Source organism: Pseudonaja textilis, chromosome Z (assembly GCF_049901715.1).
Source record: "Pseudonaja textilis isolate UNSWEBS1 chromosome Z, rPseTex1.2, whole genome shotgun sequence".
NCBI lineage: Eukaryota > Metazoa > Chordata > Lepidosauria > Squamata > Elapidae > Pseudonaja > Pseudonaja textilis.
The window spans coordinates 22,675,558-22,693,106 of NC_142008.1; the positions used below are offsets into that span (position 1 = coordinate 22,675,558).

The 17,549-nt window shown below is 41.9% G+C and overlaps 1 protein-coding gene across 4 annotated transcripts in view; it reads right to left on the reverse strand.

The window, feature by feature from the left end:
* Positions 1-17,549, reverse strand: part of NMT2 (N-myristoyltransferase 2) — a 55,226-nt gene that overhangs the window by 12,501 nt on the left and 25,176 nt on the right. For 2 of the 4 annotated variants that reach the window (XM_026716147.2, XM_087915744.1), the window contains exons 3-6: positions 6,921-7,065; positions 5,272-5,390; positions 4,592-4,683; positions 3,906-4,022 (exon numbers count right to left, since the gene is read on the reverse strand). In XM_026716147.2, coding sequence (XP_026571932.2) covers positions 3,906-4,022; positions 4,592-4,683; positions 5,272-5,390; positions 6,921-7,065 — 473 coding nt within the window. The remainder of the gene's footprint in view (positions 1-3,905; positions 4,023-4,591; positions 4,684-5,271; positions 5,391-6,920; positions 7,066-17,549) is intronic. The other 2 variants (XM_026716150.2, XM_087915745.1) reach the window with 1 other exon arrangement.

The following is a 17,549-nucleotide window of genomic DNA, read 5'->3' on the forward strand; positions in this document are numbered from 1 at the left end:
GTAGAATGCAGTCAGTGATGTTGGGCATGCACGCAATGTTGCACATGCACGTTAAGGACTGAGTGGATGGGGAGGGGTGGGATGGGCAGAGACGGGAGGAGCCAGCCAAGGGCATGATTTGTGATTCTCTGAAATGTGCAGAATCGTAACAACTGGTTCTATAGAACCAGTCTGAACTGGTAGAATCCCATCCCTGCCTACCCTACTGACCAACTCTTCCCAACCTTACAAAAACATATTTCTTATAGACGCAGGAAAATTTTTGAATCAAGAAGTGTTATTTTAAAGAAAGAACTACATCTATGTAATTGTTGTCATCATCAATCATCATCACAGAGGGGGACAGAACCTTACATTGGAGGAAATTACTGTTTTTTTTTTCAAAATACAATAGCTAAATTAAGGTTTAATACTCTGCTATTCTCTATGTTTTAAAGAGGGTGGAAAGTGTTGTGGTTTCTATATCTGGTTCGCTGCTAATTTCAGAAGCACCTTCTTGAAGAATTCCTGCAGTCACAAAAGAGTTTGGGGTCCACCTGGGACTGCATCTATCCTTGCTCTACAACTTTCTCCAACCAGTTACTGATGAGGCTTTGTGAAAATAAAATGGACTACTAGATGGTGGGTCTGCATCAGTGTTTCCCAACAGTAGTAATTTTGGACTTCAACTACGAAGACTCCCCAGCTTAGCAACACATTTTGAAATAGGAAAAATAAATTATTTCCATAATTCCGGCTTCTGTATACCTTTTTGTGAGGTACATGAGAAATAAAGTAGATTCATTTCCCAAAACCAAATATTTCAGTGTATGAATTTTTAATCTTCTTTTAAAAGAAGATTTAATATAAAAAATGAAGAGATTATTCCAGTGGATTGCTGCCAATTTTCTTGTTCTGCAAGTAACGTATGCTGTGTGTATTAACAGGTAGAGTTACATGCTGTGAAGAGAATGTGGCTGTATTTCTAAATGTTGCTATTTTCCAGCTGTATAAACAATAAGCATTTTGAATCCATATCAGGAACCCTCGTTTTTAGGATTCTCTTTCCCAAGGAGGTGCATGTACTTTGTGAAAAAAAATAGCAAAGCAAGGCAAACTATTTCCTTTATAGGGAAGGGTTCTGAGTGGTAAATTTTTGAATTGCATATGCATATTCCATGTTCTGATTTTTAATGAAATATTTCAGTCCAGTCTGCTGACTGGACTGGGCGTATTTATATTTTGGGTCAAAGATAAGTTCTTGAGTAAATTTTACACTTTGTTCTGCAACCCTCTGTAGGATTCACTGTGGATATTACGTATTTGAGATAAATAAATACAGTAAAACTATCTACCATATCCCTTACATATAGAAGATTCTGATTTGACATTTCCCATATTTAAAAAGTCACAGATAGTTGTACAGAAGTAAATCAAGGGAGAAAAGTTGCTCTGACAGTTGATTTTCTGCTTTGAGGGGTTTCTGCTGGGAACCAAATATAGCCACTAATTTAGATTTTTTAAATATTAAATACTAGTATCAATTCTACTTGCTCAGGGCTTGAATATCTTACAGAAATTATGAGCACAGGTTGCTGATTGCCGATTCTGGCACATGTAGTATTTATCTGTGATTTCTGCAAAAGCAAGTCTGCCTCTTCCTGCTACTTATACATCATTTGCTACTCTGAACATATTAACCTTTTCTTCTCCAAATTAATGGGTCAGCAGCCAAATTTCAGAAATATGTTAAAAACTAGTTAAGGGTAAGAACATGTTTTGGATTTTATGTTGGGACATAAGTAGAAGACAAAGGAGAAGAAAGTGGGGGAGTGTGTACACATGTGTAAACATATGCAGGGCAGGATAGGAGAAAATGTAAGGCTGAATTTGATTAGCATTCCTCAATGTGCTCCAATATATACAATTAGATGAGAGCTTTCTCTCTTTTAAGCATTGCTACAGTACTTTCATGATGATCTTATTATAATTCCAACTCTGTAATAATGACAGTGAACTCCAATATTTCTGGGAAGTGAAAAAATGCTGAAATGACATTGTTAATTGTGAATATTACTCTATACTCTTTATGTGCATGACTGCATTCCCACTCATGCTAGTAATATTATTATTAAATTTGCAGATGATACAACAGTGTGGGACTCATCTCCGGAGGGTGGGGGGATGAGTCTGCCTACCGAGATGAGGTGGACTTGTTATTTTTGTGGTGTGAAGACAATAACTTGATCCTCAACACCAATAAGACGAAGGAGCTTATAGTGGACTATAGAAGGAACAGATCAGACATCCAGCCCTTGCTTATCAATGGAGACCAAGTGGAGCAAGTGGCCAGTTTTAGTTTCTGGGTGTTACCCTAAAAGAGGACCTGACCTGGGGTGCCCTGGTCACTCTAGAGCAGTGGCCCCCAACCTTTTTTGAACCAGGGACCGTTTCATGATTATTTATTCTTCCACGGATCGGTACCTGAGTAACGCGAGACTCCACTGCCATCGGGACAGCTCTTTGTTCGAAGCCGCTCCCCCCCTCTTCGACGAAACTAAGGCGCGAGCACCCAAACGCTGCTTTTCAACTGAAAACCCAGAAGCACTTTCCAACCGAAAACCCGGAAGCAACCGAAAACCCAGAAGCGCCATCGAAACAAGATGGCGGTGCCCAAGCTTTGCGGCGCGGTAAAAATGATCCACGGACGGTACCAGTCCGGGACCGGTGGTTGGGGACCCCTGCTCTAGAGGGTTAACATCATTGCCCAGAAGATCATTGGTTGTCTTTGGAAGAGCTTTATAGCTCCCATTGCCTTAGGAAAGTTCAAAATATTCTCAAAGATCCATCTCCTCCTGGGCAACCTTTTTTTGAACTATTATCATCTCGCAGACGGTACACGATAATAAAAACAAGGACAAATAGGCTGAAAAACAGCTTCTCTCTCAGGGCACTAACCCTATTGAATTCTACTGTATAGGGCAATATTAATGAGATATCAGGGGTTTTCAATTCAATGTACAGAATGTGAAGGGTGTGTGTTTGTGTTTATTTTCATAGTCATATTTTCATATACACTGAAGATGGTATTTAATTTCATTGTACAAGGTGCAATGACAATAACATTACACTAAAATAAATATGTCTATAAATAATTTGCAAGTTGCAATAGTAGACTCACACAAGATCCTAAATAGCAATCAAACAAACCAAATTTTAATCTACTCATGCAGCTAGTACACATCACTCAAATATCCTGAATGTTTATGTATGTACCACATTTAACACAGGACTTGAGGAAAAAGGTGTCTGCAAATTTTGTCCTCTAAAATATTCCACTATAGGATGGCTGACTGTGGAAAATGAACTCCTCCTATTTGCTTGACCCACCAGTCAAGCCTTGGTAATATATTTCCAATTCAATGTATAAAATGTGAAGGATATGTGTTTGTGTTTATTTTAATAGTCATAATGTACACTGAAGATGGTATTTAATTTAATTGTACAAGGTGCAGTGACAATAAACTAAATTAAAATTCTCAATAAACATTATTAGTGGGGCAATAAAAGCAAAGAGATGTTAAGTGTGGTTGCACCACAGTGTTTAAGGTATTGATAGATAGTGAGTGATGGTCTCCAAGATTAAAAGGTGATGATGAAGAGAAAGAGGAGGAAGAAAATGTTTTCAAATGGCAATAAACTCTACAGATATTGTATGATGATGCTATCACAGAAAAAGTTGCTAATTGTTGGCGTAAATGGACAAAGACTTTAGCTTGAGATATCTAAAACATTTTCAATACTTCACCAACGTTCCCCCTTAGAATTTCTTCCAAATATAACTTTTTGTTAAAGGAAAATTCATGCAAATGGTTTTAAGAAAACCTAAGAGTCTCCAGCTACCTTGCTAATCAGTTAGGGCTTACCTATCATAAATCCGAATGTGTGCCGGAATGGCACTGATGAACCCCACCAGTTTCCTATTGGATGATACCCTGACACCACAGTGCCACTGCGGAAGCCAACCTGGCGGTCTAAGGGCCCTAAAAGGTGAAAAAGGCATGAAAGTAACAATTCGGTCTTCCTTTTGACCTAATAAAAGGAGTCCTTGACTTACAACCATCGATTTAATAACTATCCAAAATTATAATGACGCTGAAAAAAGTGACTTACAATCGATCCTCAGACTGTCGCAGCATGCCCAAAGGCACATGATTAAAACTGAGGAGCATGGCACGGTCCTGGGGGCAAGATATCACTGTTCGCAACCTTTTTAGCCAGCTCCTAACAAAACAATGGGGGAAGCTGGATTTGCTTAATAACCTGCAGTGATCTACTTAACGATCAAGGCAAAAAAGGTTGTAAAATTGGGCATGACTCACCTAACAACTATCTTGCTTAGCAATGGAAATTTTTGTCCCAAATGGTCATAGGTTGAGGGCTATCTGTACTGTAAACTTTTTAAGCATGAAATATGAAAAAAAAAATCTGTGTAATTCCTCCTTGCTGTCTAGCAAGAGAGACGAGGGAAAAGGGCTGAGAAAAGAACAGGCCAATGACATCATTACTTCTCCATAGTTTCCCCTTGATGTATACAGAAACTGGGACTCACCACAAAAGGAATTCCGGTGAATAGTCAAATCTAAACATGTTATCATCATCTTCAACATAATTTTCATTTAGCAGCATGTACAACTCCTTTAACTAGAAAAAAAGAATAGAGGGAAGCCATCAATTTATTGAATCCAGCAGCTTTCACTTTGCTCTGAATTTGAGCACTTGACTTATCTTAAGAGAAACACTCTTCCAGTCCTAGCCTTCACCATTATGTCACGCTGGCTCTCAGTCTCAATGTAAATTGATAAGATCCAATAAGATCCTGTGATTAAAGCTATTCCTAGCTACTCGGAGAGTGGGGAAAGTCAGTTATATCAGCTTTTAATGAAAATCCAGAGAATTAAATGTTCTCACTTCCGTTCTGTATTTCAGCGTTTCTGCCCTCACTTCTAATCTGTAGCTCAACATTTTCCCCTGGGAATTAAGAATTGGGGGGGGGGGGCAGATGGGGGGAAGAGGTGTTGTTTGCTATTTTCTTCCCCAGAAAAACAAATGTTACCCTAACAGGCTGGTCCAAAAGAAAATGGAGAACTATGTGGTCAGGAAGGGACTTCTGTGTCTCTCCAGCTCATTTCCCCAGGCAATTTCATTACACTGGCAGAATGCACCACACACACAAATACCCAAACACAAAACCAGGATTATATTTGAAAGACTGCAAGGGGCTCTACTTACAATTTCAGTGTTGCTCAGATCCAACGTGTCCCAAGTGAAACCGTGCGGTAAAGAATACGGCTCTATGCGAATGTTATCCTTATCTGGTTCAATAGCACCATGCGAAGTTATAACCTCACCTTAGAGAAAAAGAAGGTAAGCCTGAAAGTTTTTAAATCATTTTTTTCTGCTTTCAGAGAAGCTGAGGGAAGGTTTACTTAACAAAAATTAAGTCAAGCTGTTAGAAGTCCACGACCAAATTCATTTTATGTCAACTAAGTTATCAATAATGTCACTGTATTTTTCCTAGATATTTAATTGTATTATAACTGTTAATTTTGTCAAGGGAATAGCATTCTCTACAGAATTTTAATACATATTATGGAACTGCTTACTACCTGCTGCTTCTTTTCTTTGACTGCAATAAACAACTTCTCAAGATGAATCACTTTAGATTGAATTTCGACTCAAGTACATCTAATTTTTCCAATTAAAGGAACTATTTTCAGTGACATACAGAGTCTGCAAATTTAAAAATCTCTTCTTTCATACCTCATGCACAACTATTTACCAGAGAGATTTATAACAAAATCCTTGCCAAGCTTTCGAAAACCGAACTTTAATTAATCTGATATTTTTGCAATATGCAATTAAAAACTAATTTTAATGACTCATAATTAATCAATGCCCATATTTTCAGAACAGCTAATACAACTTGAAGATTCACTTTTTTTTCTTTCCTTTGCCATTTCAAAACTGATCTTATTTTCTCAGAGATCAGAAGAACAATACAAAGCATAGAAATCAAACCTGGCAAAACTTATTAATGATAACATTTTAAAAAAAAGATTCAAAATATAGTTACACAAATATAAACCTTGCAGACATTCAAGAAAACATTTCCAAACTAACCACTTTATAATTGTATTATCTTACTTGTATATAACTGGAACAATTCAGTACACAGGTGTCATTTCCTAATCCACAATATGTTCCTGAGTGTTTCTGCTTTTACAAAGAGAAGCAATTGCAATGCAATACAGCCTTCTGGACTATAGATGCCACATGAAAAGCAATTACTATTTATGTTAGAGAACATTTGGAACTCACAAAGAAGTGATGGGCCAGCAAAGCAGAAGCTGCAAACAGCAATAATACAGGTATCTTAACCAGAGAACAGCTATAATAACCTTAATAATAAAATTATTTCATATTCTTGAAAAATAAAATTTAAAATGCTTACTGTCCTTTGAAAACAATATCTTTGATTCTTCTGTGTTTTACCAGGAATATTTTTCTAAAGAATTTGTATTGAGGCTTAATATATAAACGGAGAAGGAATTACAGGTATTATACATTGAAATGAATAAAAAAAATTCTTAGAAAATTTGGCATGAAAGTCTTCAACTTTTCACTGCTTAAAATCTGAAAATAGTTTAATGTTAAAATTACATAGTAGTTTTTCAAATGACAATCTTCCACTTAATTATTTAGTGGCAATGCTTGCTTTTACCTTAATCATAAAACTGTTTTAAGTAGTAAATGGTTTTGTCTGTGCATTTGAGATGAATTTTTGTGATCTATAAACTATATATTGTTAAAATACAATCGTCCTCCAACGAAAAAGAAACCAATGCTGTTTAAATTAATTTACTAAGCAATAAACTTACTAAGCTTGGGTACAGGCTGTGTGTCCCAAAACTGGTATTTACGTTTGGTCGCTTCATCAATATTCTTGGTTGGGCCCTGACAGGCTGAGAGCAACTCCATAGCTCTTTGAATGTCTTGCAGCTTCTGCATTGGAATGGCTGGATTCTGCAAGCATACAATCACAGGTAAAAGGAGAATGCAACTATCTTTAATACTGTCACACTCTGCTGGGTTTATCAAGCTGTTGTGCATTTTTGATATATTACATCAAGATGACCTCCAAGGTCCCTTCCAACTCTGTTATTCTATGAGTTTATTCTAAGAGATCTTCTGATCAAAGCTATCCTTAAAGAAAATATCACATGAAATAATCTCTGAATGAAAAATAGAGCTGTATTTAAAGCAAACAAATATTAATTCCAAGATACATCAGTAAAATTTGCATAGAGAATGTAGACTAAGCACATAGGCCTCTCTTGGTGCTACCAATAAGAAAATGAGGGCCCCTTACTTATATCTTTTCAGCATCCTGATTGTTCCACTTTTTTCTCTTTGATACTCCAATCAGACAAGAATCTGAGATATTTCACCCAATGAAATTGAATCTTGGAAGAATCAGGGCCCATAAAAGGATTATTTTTACCCCTCTTCCAATTAAACTGTAGAAATCATTGCTATGAGATGTAATCCTGGCTACCAGCTTGGTTGCCTATGAAGAACATCAGCTGGAAGGTTAGAGAGCTTCCTTGTGGAGTGGGTTGAACAGCTTGCTAGACTAGATGTGCTTGGGTCTGATCCAGCAGGGCACAACTTATCTTCTTTTCTTTCCAGTAAATAACTTTAGAACACCTCAGGCAATTCTCTTGAGAGTTCTTATCACCACCTTTTATGTCATCTTTATCCATGTGAGAGTTCTTGAGCTAGGCCTAAACAGATCTCCCATCTTCCTTTGGCCCATTCCTTCACCCTCCTATCTGCTGGCTTTTAATTTGGGAAGGAAGTACCATATTTTTTGGTCTATAAGACACATTCCTCCCCCCCCCCAAAAAAATGGGTGGACATGTCTGTGCATCTTATAGAAGGAATTTTGCCAAAGCCCCGTCTACCTGCCAGCCCCCACCCTTTAGCCTCTGCCTCCCATCAATTTGCTTTCTTGCAGCAAACAGCAAACAGCCTGGTCAGGTATATCGGAGATCGCCACCGCTGCCTATCGCCATCTGGAATAAACTGAAAATGGGACACGCAGAGGCTGAAAACGGAGCATGCGGAGGCCGAAAACAGTATGTGCGGAGCCAATAATGGGTGCATGGAGGTGGCAATAAGCATCGGCGGCAATAGGCGGTGACGATCCCCACAGCCTGGAATGATGGGCGATATTGTGGGAGGTCGATCCAACCGCCTATTAGCTGCTTGTGCTAAATCAGGTTGTGCTGAAGCTGACAAGGTTGTTTGCTGTAAGGAGGCAAATTGCTGGGAAGCAGAGGAAGATTTTTCCCCACGTTTTCGTCTTCTATATGTAATGTGTGTCTTATAGTCCAGAGCATCTTATAATCCAAAAAATATGGTACTAAGGCAGAAGATTTTTTCAGCCAAGGATCTGGAGAAGAGCAAAGGCAATCTCATAAAAATAATATTTGGGACACCTTTTTTCTGTTTGTGTACAACCAATTTTTTTCTTTGTTGTTGTTGTTAGTGCTGGATGTATTTTTTCTTTTGTTTTTCTGTTTTGTACTTTATCTTTTATGATGAAACAAAAATATACTTAAACTCAGAAAAAGGCAATCTCATTTCCTGCTCATTTCTTACATAAGTTGCAGCTACCTCTGCTTTGTTATCAACACACAGCAGCAAGATACTGAACTTTCCCATGAACTTATCCCAAGATACTGAACTTTCACATGAAAACTAATAGGCAGAGGACTAAAAGTGTATTTAGGGAAGGCCATGTTTCAAATTACTAGTTGGTTCTGTATTGCTGCTATTAAAATGCTTATACTGAAGTCTGTGAGCAAGTTAAGTTGTGACAAATTGAAAAAAAAAGAAGATAAATATGTAACTGTGGAATTTAAATGTTATTTTCTAAGTTAGAGGAAGAAATTCATCAATCTTGCTCCTATTTTTGTAAAGTGTTGATGATGATACTAGAGCCAGTTTTTGCAGTTAGAAATTGGAAGATTCGGCACAAAGGCAGCTGGGTCTCGGCCTTAGGAAGAAATAAATGGCAACCCACTTCTAAACAAACCCTTTTCATGAAAACTGCAGGGACTTGTCCAGACAGTCTCTGAGAATCAAACGTAATTGAAAAGAAGGAATAACAAATAATTACTACCACTGTCACTACTTTAATAACAGCACAGTGATTTGTTATGACAGTCTTCCAAGGTGTATTTTTAAATTCCCCAGCCTATTTATAGGCCAATATTCCCTCATAATCTTCATTCAAGCACTAACCAACCTTGATCCTACTTAGTTGCTAAGTCTGAAGAAGATCAATTATGTTCTCCTACCATAACAGTAATGGTGAAGATTTGATAATTTCTCTACATCATCCGTACTGAGAATATTGTAAAATGTAATTCTGTGACACAGCATCACAGATTTCTACCCAAAGTTTTCAAAATTAAATGCAGAATATCTAATACACTAATGTTGATATGTCTAACAGAATGTGTGTGCCACACTTAGCATCAATGCTACGGAGAAAGAAAACTCGATGAAACATTATAAATAAGACCCCGTTTGTTAATGTTATTTTAAGTTTTATTATTGTTGTTATTATGGTCAATCTTCAATTCGATTTATAGTCTGGGAGTGATAAAAATATAACAGTTCAAGTCCTAACCAAGGACCTAAGAGCTGTTAAGGCTGTATATAGGCAGTTCCAAGTAGGGTGGTATTATAACAATAATAGGGAAGCTGCAATGACTGTTGAAATGATGTTATGACATTTACGTATGATCACTGGGTGCCTTGTAAATAAATATATGTAAGAACATATAGCAATAGAATTATCTTAAAAGTCTGTTCTTTGAAAAATATGTCTGAAAGCAAGGATTATTTATCACAAATATTGAAAAGAAAAAGGAGAACCAACAGTAAAAGAATGAATTTTGAAACTGACAGAGTTGGCAGAAATGGTGAAATGAAGTGCATTGGTTAGAGATAATGCTTTGAACAAGTTTATAAGAGAGTGGAAGCCATTTGTGGAGTTTCTGGGAGTTAAATACATTTTTTTCTTTTTACGATTGTATAATTCCTTTTATCTGGGTGGAATCAGGGCAACAGAATGGAGCTGATTCAGATTCCCTTCCTGAAACCTGCACAAGTTTGCAATAAACATTTTCTCTTTGTGCCCTGATAGAGAGACATCTGCTATTGCCTAGGATTGACCTCTCAATGGAAGTGGAAAGTGAGTGTCTTCACTTTTAGGCCATCACATAAATGGATTGTTAACAGAGGGTGTTGAAGATTAGCTTATTTTGGGGGCATACTAATTAACAGTTGTTTTTTTAATAGCTAACAGGTATTGGGTTGATCTGACTGATAGATATTAGATTTCTTTATTTCAGAAACTGTGGTGTAAAGTAATAGCATACCAAATACATCAGGTATAGATGAGAAGTTTTATAATTATTTATAGACCCACAGTACAAAAGGGGGGTAATCACCAGATTTATTTGAGATATTTTTTAACAATCAATTAGGGCAGGGGGACAAACTCAATCACATTGAGGGCCACATCAGCATTATGGTTGCCCTCAAAGGACTAGTTGCATGTAAGACTATGTGTCATGCCCGTCAGAATCTGATTCCAAGGGGGAGACCAAGCAGATGAAAGGGAGTGGGAGTGTGGCTCCATTGGCTGTGGAAGAAATTGGGGAGGGGCACAGTCCAGGCTGGACAGAGCAGGGGAGAGGTAGAGCAAGAGAGAATGAATTCAGAGGAAGATCTAGCCCCCCCTTCATCCTAGTGCATGCAAGAAGGAACAGAGAAGGGAGCAACATGAGTTGTGTGGCTTACAGGGGGAGGAAAGGGCCCTGATTCCCTTCATTAGCTGCAGCTGGGAAGGGGCATTGGTACTTACCTGATACTCCCGTTCTCTTTGAGCTGCGAAGAGCATCCAGTACTGGGAGGTGCTTCAGTCTCTGCATCCATAGGCTGAGTTTTAATTGAAGAACGCTCCTCCTTCTCCACATGACTCCTCCATGCGTTCCCGTTTTTGCGAAGACAAGAGAAATAAGTGCTCTCATCCTCAAGACCTAAAAAAAGTTCGTTGGCCGAAACAGGACCCCACCAGACGGAAAAGGGGTGGGGCTGGATGCTCTTCGCAGCTCAAAGAGAACGGGCACGTCAGGTAAGTACCAACGCCCCTTCTCCTATGAGCTGCTCCGAGCATCCAGTAGTGGGACATACCAAAGCTTGGCCTGTCCTATGGGAGGGACTCCGTCTGGTCTGGAATCTCCTCCTGGTCCCTGTGGACCTGTTGCAGAACTCTTCTGCCGAAGGAGGCCTCTGCAGAGGCAAACACATCAATTTTATAATGTCTAATGAAGGGCAATGGGGAAGCCCAAGTTGCCGCCCGGCAGCTTTCAGATATTGGTGCCTGTGTGGCCCAAGCTGCCGAAGTTGCTGCGCTCCTAGTTGAATAAGCTGTTATGCCCTTTGGCACCTGCAGAGATTGAGACTGATATGATTTAACTATTGCCACCTGTATCCAACGGCCTATCGTAGATGGTGATACCTTGTGACCCTGGGTATTGGGCTGAAAGGACACAAATAAGGCCTTAGATTTCCTGAAGGTCTCTGTACGCTTGATATAAATTTGCAGTGTGCGTCCTACATCAAGCTTATGGCATTTTCTCTCCAACGCCTGTGATGGTCTGGGGCAAAAATTTGGGAGAATGAGCTCTTGTGCCCTATGGAAAGCTGAATTGACCTTGGGCATAAATGTGGGATCGGAACGAAGGACCACTCGATCGGCATGGAACACACAGAGATCTTGTCTGACAGACAAGGCTGCCATTTCCGAGATACGACGAGCGGAGGTGATTCGCTACAAGGAAAACTACTTTGTATGTCAGGAATTGGAGACTTGACTTCCTCCGGGGTTCGAAGGGCCCCTTAGTGAGAATGACAAGGACCTTGTTAAGGTCCCAGGTGGGGTAACGGTGAACCGCTGGAGGATGTAAATTGGTGACTCCTCTAAGGAAGGACCTTATGTGTGGGTGATGTGAGAGAGAACTGAAACCTTCGCAAGTGATAACTGATGTCAAGGCCGCTACCTGTCTTTTTAGTGTATTAGGTGACAGCCCTTTATCAAGTCCTTCCTGTAGGAACTCTAGAATCTGAGCGACAGATGGGGAGGCGGGATCAACTTGAAACCTACTACACCATTTGCAGAAAATGGACAATGTGGCGTTGTAAATGCAAACTGTTGAGGGGCGTCTGGCAGCTAGGATGGTGTTGATAACTCTGTTGGAGAGCTTTTCATTCCTCAAGCCACTCCGCTCAACCTCGGTCAATTGAAACCATTGAGGGTCCAGGTGTTGGAGGGGCCCCTGGGTTAATGAGATTCTGTCTGGTGGGATTCTCCAGGGTGGGGCTACCGAGAGGCTGCGGAGGTCTGCGAACCATGGCTATCTGGGCCAATAAGGTGCCACTAGAAGTAGTTCTGCTCTCTCGTCGAGTAACTTCTGGATGACCCTGGTAACCAGAGCCAGTGGAGGAAATGCATACAGGAGCCCTGGGGGCCATTGGCAGCAGAGCGAGTTCTAATTCTCCGCCCCTTGGGATGGGTACCCTGGAAAAGAATCTCGGGAGCTGAGTGTTGAGAGGGGAAGCAAAAAGGTCCACCATCGGTTGACCAAATGTCTGAGTTGCTTCTTGGAACAGGGACGCGTGGAGACGCCACTCTGAGTGATCTGTGGTGGCCCTGCTTAGCCAGTCTGCCTGCGTGTTTGATAGGCCCAAAATGTGTTCTGCTTTGATGGAGTGTAGGTTGTTCTCCGCCCAGCGACACAAGCGCTCTGCTTCCCCCATTAGCTGGTTTGATAGTGTGCCCCCTTGCTTGTTTATGTGAGCTTTGGCTGTCACATTGTCTGTCAGAATCAGTATGGGTTGCCCGCGTACCTGGGGGAGGAAGTTGCGAAGGGCCAGGTGTACTGCGCGAAGTTTATGCTGCACAACTGTTCTATTGCAGACCATCTGCCTTGGGTTGTGAGCGACTAGACGTGGGCTCCCCAACCAAACAGACTGGCGTCTGTGGTGATGGTGAGCCTTTGTGGCTCCTTAAAGAGGCAGCCTCTGTTGATGACCGGCTTGGACCACCAGAAGAGAGACATGAGGACCTTGGGTGGTACCCTGACCTTGAATTTGGAGTTGCTTCGTCCGGATCTCTGGTACAGTAGCAGGAATCGCTGGAGGAATCTAATGTGAAGGCGGGCCCAAGGGATAATAGGAATACATGATATCGTTTTGCCCAACAATTTTGATAGATCCAATAAGGACACCCTCTTAAGCCGCCTGATCTCCTTAACTGATTTTTGAATGCTATTTAGTCTATCTGGTGACAGATAGACCTTGCCTTCCACTGTATCTATAACGGCCCCTAAGTGAATTATTTGAGTCGATGGTGTTAACTGACTCTTCTTCCAATTTATTAGGAATCCGTGCTCTTGTAAGGATTTTAATGTGGTCTGAGTGTCTATAGCTGCTTGATGGGCGGAAGGAGATAAAATCAAGATGTCGTCCAGATAACACTGGAGGCGAACGGGGATGATCCTGAGATGGGCAGCTAGCGCTGCGAGGACCTTGGGGGCAGAGGCTAATCCAAATGGAAGGGCCACGTATTCGAAATGGTGATTATTGTAGCAGAATCTCAGAAACTTAGAATGTGAAGGCTGAATAGCGATATGCAAGTTTGCCTCCGTCAACTCTATGGACGTGAGCAGGTCCCCCCATCTGATGCCCAGTAATATAGATTGGAGGGTATGCATTTTAAATTTGCGATATACCAGGAAACGGTTGAGACGTTTCAAATCTAATATCGCTCTCCACCCCCCGGAGTTTTTTGGCACAACAAAAAGGTGTGAATAAAAACCTTGCCCTTGTTGCTTGGTAGCTACTGGTTGAATGGCTCTTATTTCCAGAAGACATTGGATAGCGGAATCCATGAGATTACGCCTAATCGGATCTCTGGAAAGAGGGCATGACATGAAGAAATCTGGGGGAGTGGATTGAAACTCCAGAGCCAGGCCAAATCTAACTGTGTCTCTGACCCAAGAATCGGAGGTAGAGAGGTCCCATTGGTTTGCGAATAATTTAAGGCATCCGCCAATGGGAAATGGGTTCCTTGAGCTATCTTGGTTACCGGAAGGGCCTGTTTCCTGCTCCCTGAAAACTCCTTTTGGGTTGTCCACCCGTTCTACTCCTGTCCCCTGAGTCGGACCTATCCTGTTGTTGCCCTGATCTGAAGGATGGGGGTCTCTGGTATCTGGGAGAGAAGGGTCCCTGATAAAAGGGTCAGAAGGATCCCCTCCGAAAGGACTGGGGGTTTCTGGGATCTGATCTTCTAGCGAGGGAAGGAAGGAATTTCTTCTTGTTGCGGGTTTCAATTAACAGTGGATCTAGGGAAGGGCCAAACAGTTTGTCTCTCACTATGGGTGAGGAAGCCAGCTTGTATTTATGTTTAGAGTCTGCTTGCCAGTGCCTTAGCCATAGCAAGCAATGTGCTGTGACATGAGATGTGATGGCCCTTGCTGAAAACTTGACAGCGTGGTATGTGGCATCAGCGGAGAATTCAGCGGCAGTTGTGAGTTTGGCGATGTCTTGGTGCGCCCTAATGTTGGAAGTGGGGACATGTTGCTTCAAAAGGCGAAGCCATCTAAGAGATGACCGCGTGAAAAAGGAGGCGGCCGTAGCAGATCTGATAGCCCATGCATCAGATTGATGCGCTCTGCGCAGGGCTAGTTCGGGCCGTTTTTCCTCTGGTTTTAAGATCTCCAGCGCGTTGCTGGGAATAGAAGAGGATGCTAAATCCACTGGGTTCGTCTACCTCGGGGGTACTGAGCAGTTTTGAAAAATCGGGTTCCATGTTGAAATATTTCCTATTGTAGCCCGTTGGGGCTGAGTACACCGCTGCAGAAGCCCACTGCTTCTGCACCAGGTCAGAAAACATGGGTGGGACTGGGATGACCTCTGCCTCAACAACCGGTTGGTTGAAGATCAGTTCCTCTGGCCCCTCCTCTGAGGGGACAGGGGTGTCAGATGGTGATTGCTTGCTTAGGCATGAGGTGTTTTTTGCCTTAAACAGTAGGGATTTGAAGAGCTGTGGCCAAAATAAGCCCGTAAAAACGGGCTGGTCAGGGATAAGCCCTTCGTCCTCGGACATTTCCCCTCTAAGGGGTCTGCCTCTGACAGGGGCTCGCTATCCTGCATCGACCCCAATTTGGACTCATCTGGTTGCATGATCTGATCTACTTCCTCCTCCTCCTCCTGCCCTTGGAAGGGGTTCTCTCCCTGTAAAAATACCTGGGTCTGGTGTTGGTCCGACCTGGGCAAGGACCTCAGAGATTGTGACTCTAGGTCAGGGACCTTGGGGTAATGTCTGGGCATGGCTGCTTGTTGAAGCCCGGCCGGATCCCCTGGCAAATGGCCAGCTCCATCCAGGCTCTTATTCTTTCTGGGACCTCCTCAATAAGAGTTTCATCCTGGTGGAGGCCAGCAACTGTTGGAGTGAAGGTGGCGTCTGGAGCCCTCCTGGCTGGTGTTCCAGGAACTTGGATCTGTTGTCCGTGTGGGGGTAAGCTGCGCCTGGATGAGGAGGAGAGATCTGGGGGAGGAGGGGTGTGTGAAGTAGATGGACTGGAGGAGGGGAAGCCCTGAGGCACAGAGTGTGCTTCCCTGGTACGCTTGGCAATCTCTCTTTCTAAGGCCTTATGGCACCTTAAGGTGGCCTTTTCTGAGGCTTTAGAAGTCTCTTTAGTCTGTTTGCGTTTATGGTGAGATTTGGCTTTTGCCTTCAAGGAAGGTGTCTGAGAAGTGTAACCATCTGCCATTCTGATTAAATTGTATTGCAGCAATTTGGATATCAGTAAGATAAGGCGGTTGGCACACCCAGGGTCTGATCTGAGTCAAGAACAGTTGCCCTGATAAGTACTTATGCCCTCCCCCTCTTTTTGATATCTATATATATATGTATATATATGAGTCGTATCTCAGTTATATTTTATAGCATTAAAATATTATACTGTCAAATAATGTATTAATATTGATGATTAATAAACTTGTGATAAATATTGTAATATTCCTGTTAAAGTTGTGTTATTGATCCTAAGAGCAGAGATATATATAATAGCTTCCAATATTATTGAGAAGAAAAATATTGAGATGAGTCCAATCAGCCAAATTTGAACGCCTAAGGCCCAGGGAGAGAAGTATAAGGGCCTCGCAGCAGCCTTCCTGCACAGGCAGACACAGGCCTAGGTGCCTGCTGCTGTGCCGCTGAGGTTGAGCTGTGAGGGTTAGCCAACGATCTTTCAGTGAAGAGAATAACCTCGAGTGCATGTAGCCAAAACGAGGGTAAGTCAAAGCTCCAAGAACCCAACAAGGGTCCTGCTGCCTCCAATTTAAATACCTCACACAGCTTGAATGAATGATAAAAGGCGCGCAGCCACGAGGTGGCAATCAAAAATGGCTTCCACCAGCAAACTTTCTTGGCGCGCTCCTCCTCAGCGGCTTCCCACCAGAAAAATGAAGCCGAAGCTCTTAAATGAAGAGGCAGCCAGGGAAATGAGAGATTGAAGCCTCTCTGCTTGAAATTCGGTGTTCGGGAGGGGGAAACAGCGATATGACTCAGGAATGAAAGAAAGGCAAGCCCCAAGCTAAAAAAGAGCGAAAGTAAACGAAGCGGCAATTGAGAACGGCAGAGGGAAAAGCTTTTTGGCTGGGGGGGTGGCGCGAAGCTGCGACAGAGCCTCCCGCTGCCTTCTATGGGGACGCAACGACGCTTCCCCAATCAACAGTTTAACGAAATTGAAAGGTTGTGAAGAGGCTAGGGAATACTAAAGTCAAACCTGCTGTTTGCAGTTGAGTTCCTGTTTCAGCCAAGGATCGAATGAAAAAACACTGCCTGTCTCGCAGGAGGCTGAGCAATAACTGGGGAACGCATGGGGGAGTCACATGGAGGAGGAGCGTTCCTCAATTAAAGCTCAGCCTATGGATGCAGAGACTGAAGCACCTCCCACTACTGGATGCTCGGAGCAGCTCATAGGAGAACAGAGTGTTTAAAAAGGAGTTTGCACACAGAAACTTGTTGGAAGCAAATTGTGAGTTATCTTTTATTGTCGAGGCTTATCTGGGTTCCTGGCATCTTCCCAATTGTGTGTGTTTTGTTGGCCTTTGAAGTCTGCAATTCCTTATCCTGCCCTGTCCAGTTAATTCCTGCAGCGTGGTTTGTGTGGATTTTTATTTACAGTTTATATGTACTTTGTTTTCGGAATGAATTTCTTCCAATGAAAGACTGTTCTTGGGAGAGTTTTTTTCTCCAGCCAAAGATAACTGGACATTGGGGGCAAAGTTAGAGATATTAAAGGGACTTTTCTTACTTGACTATGTTGCCTTTATGCCACGCCCTGGGTCATCACACTATG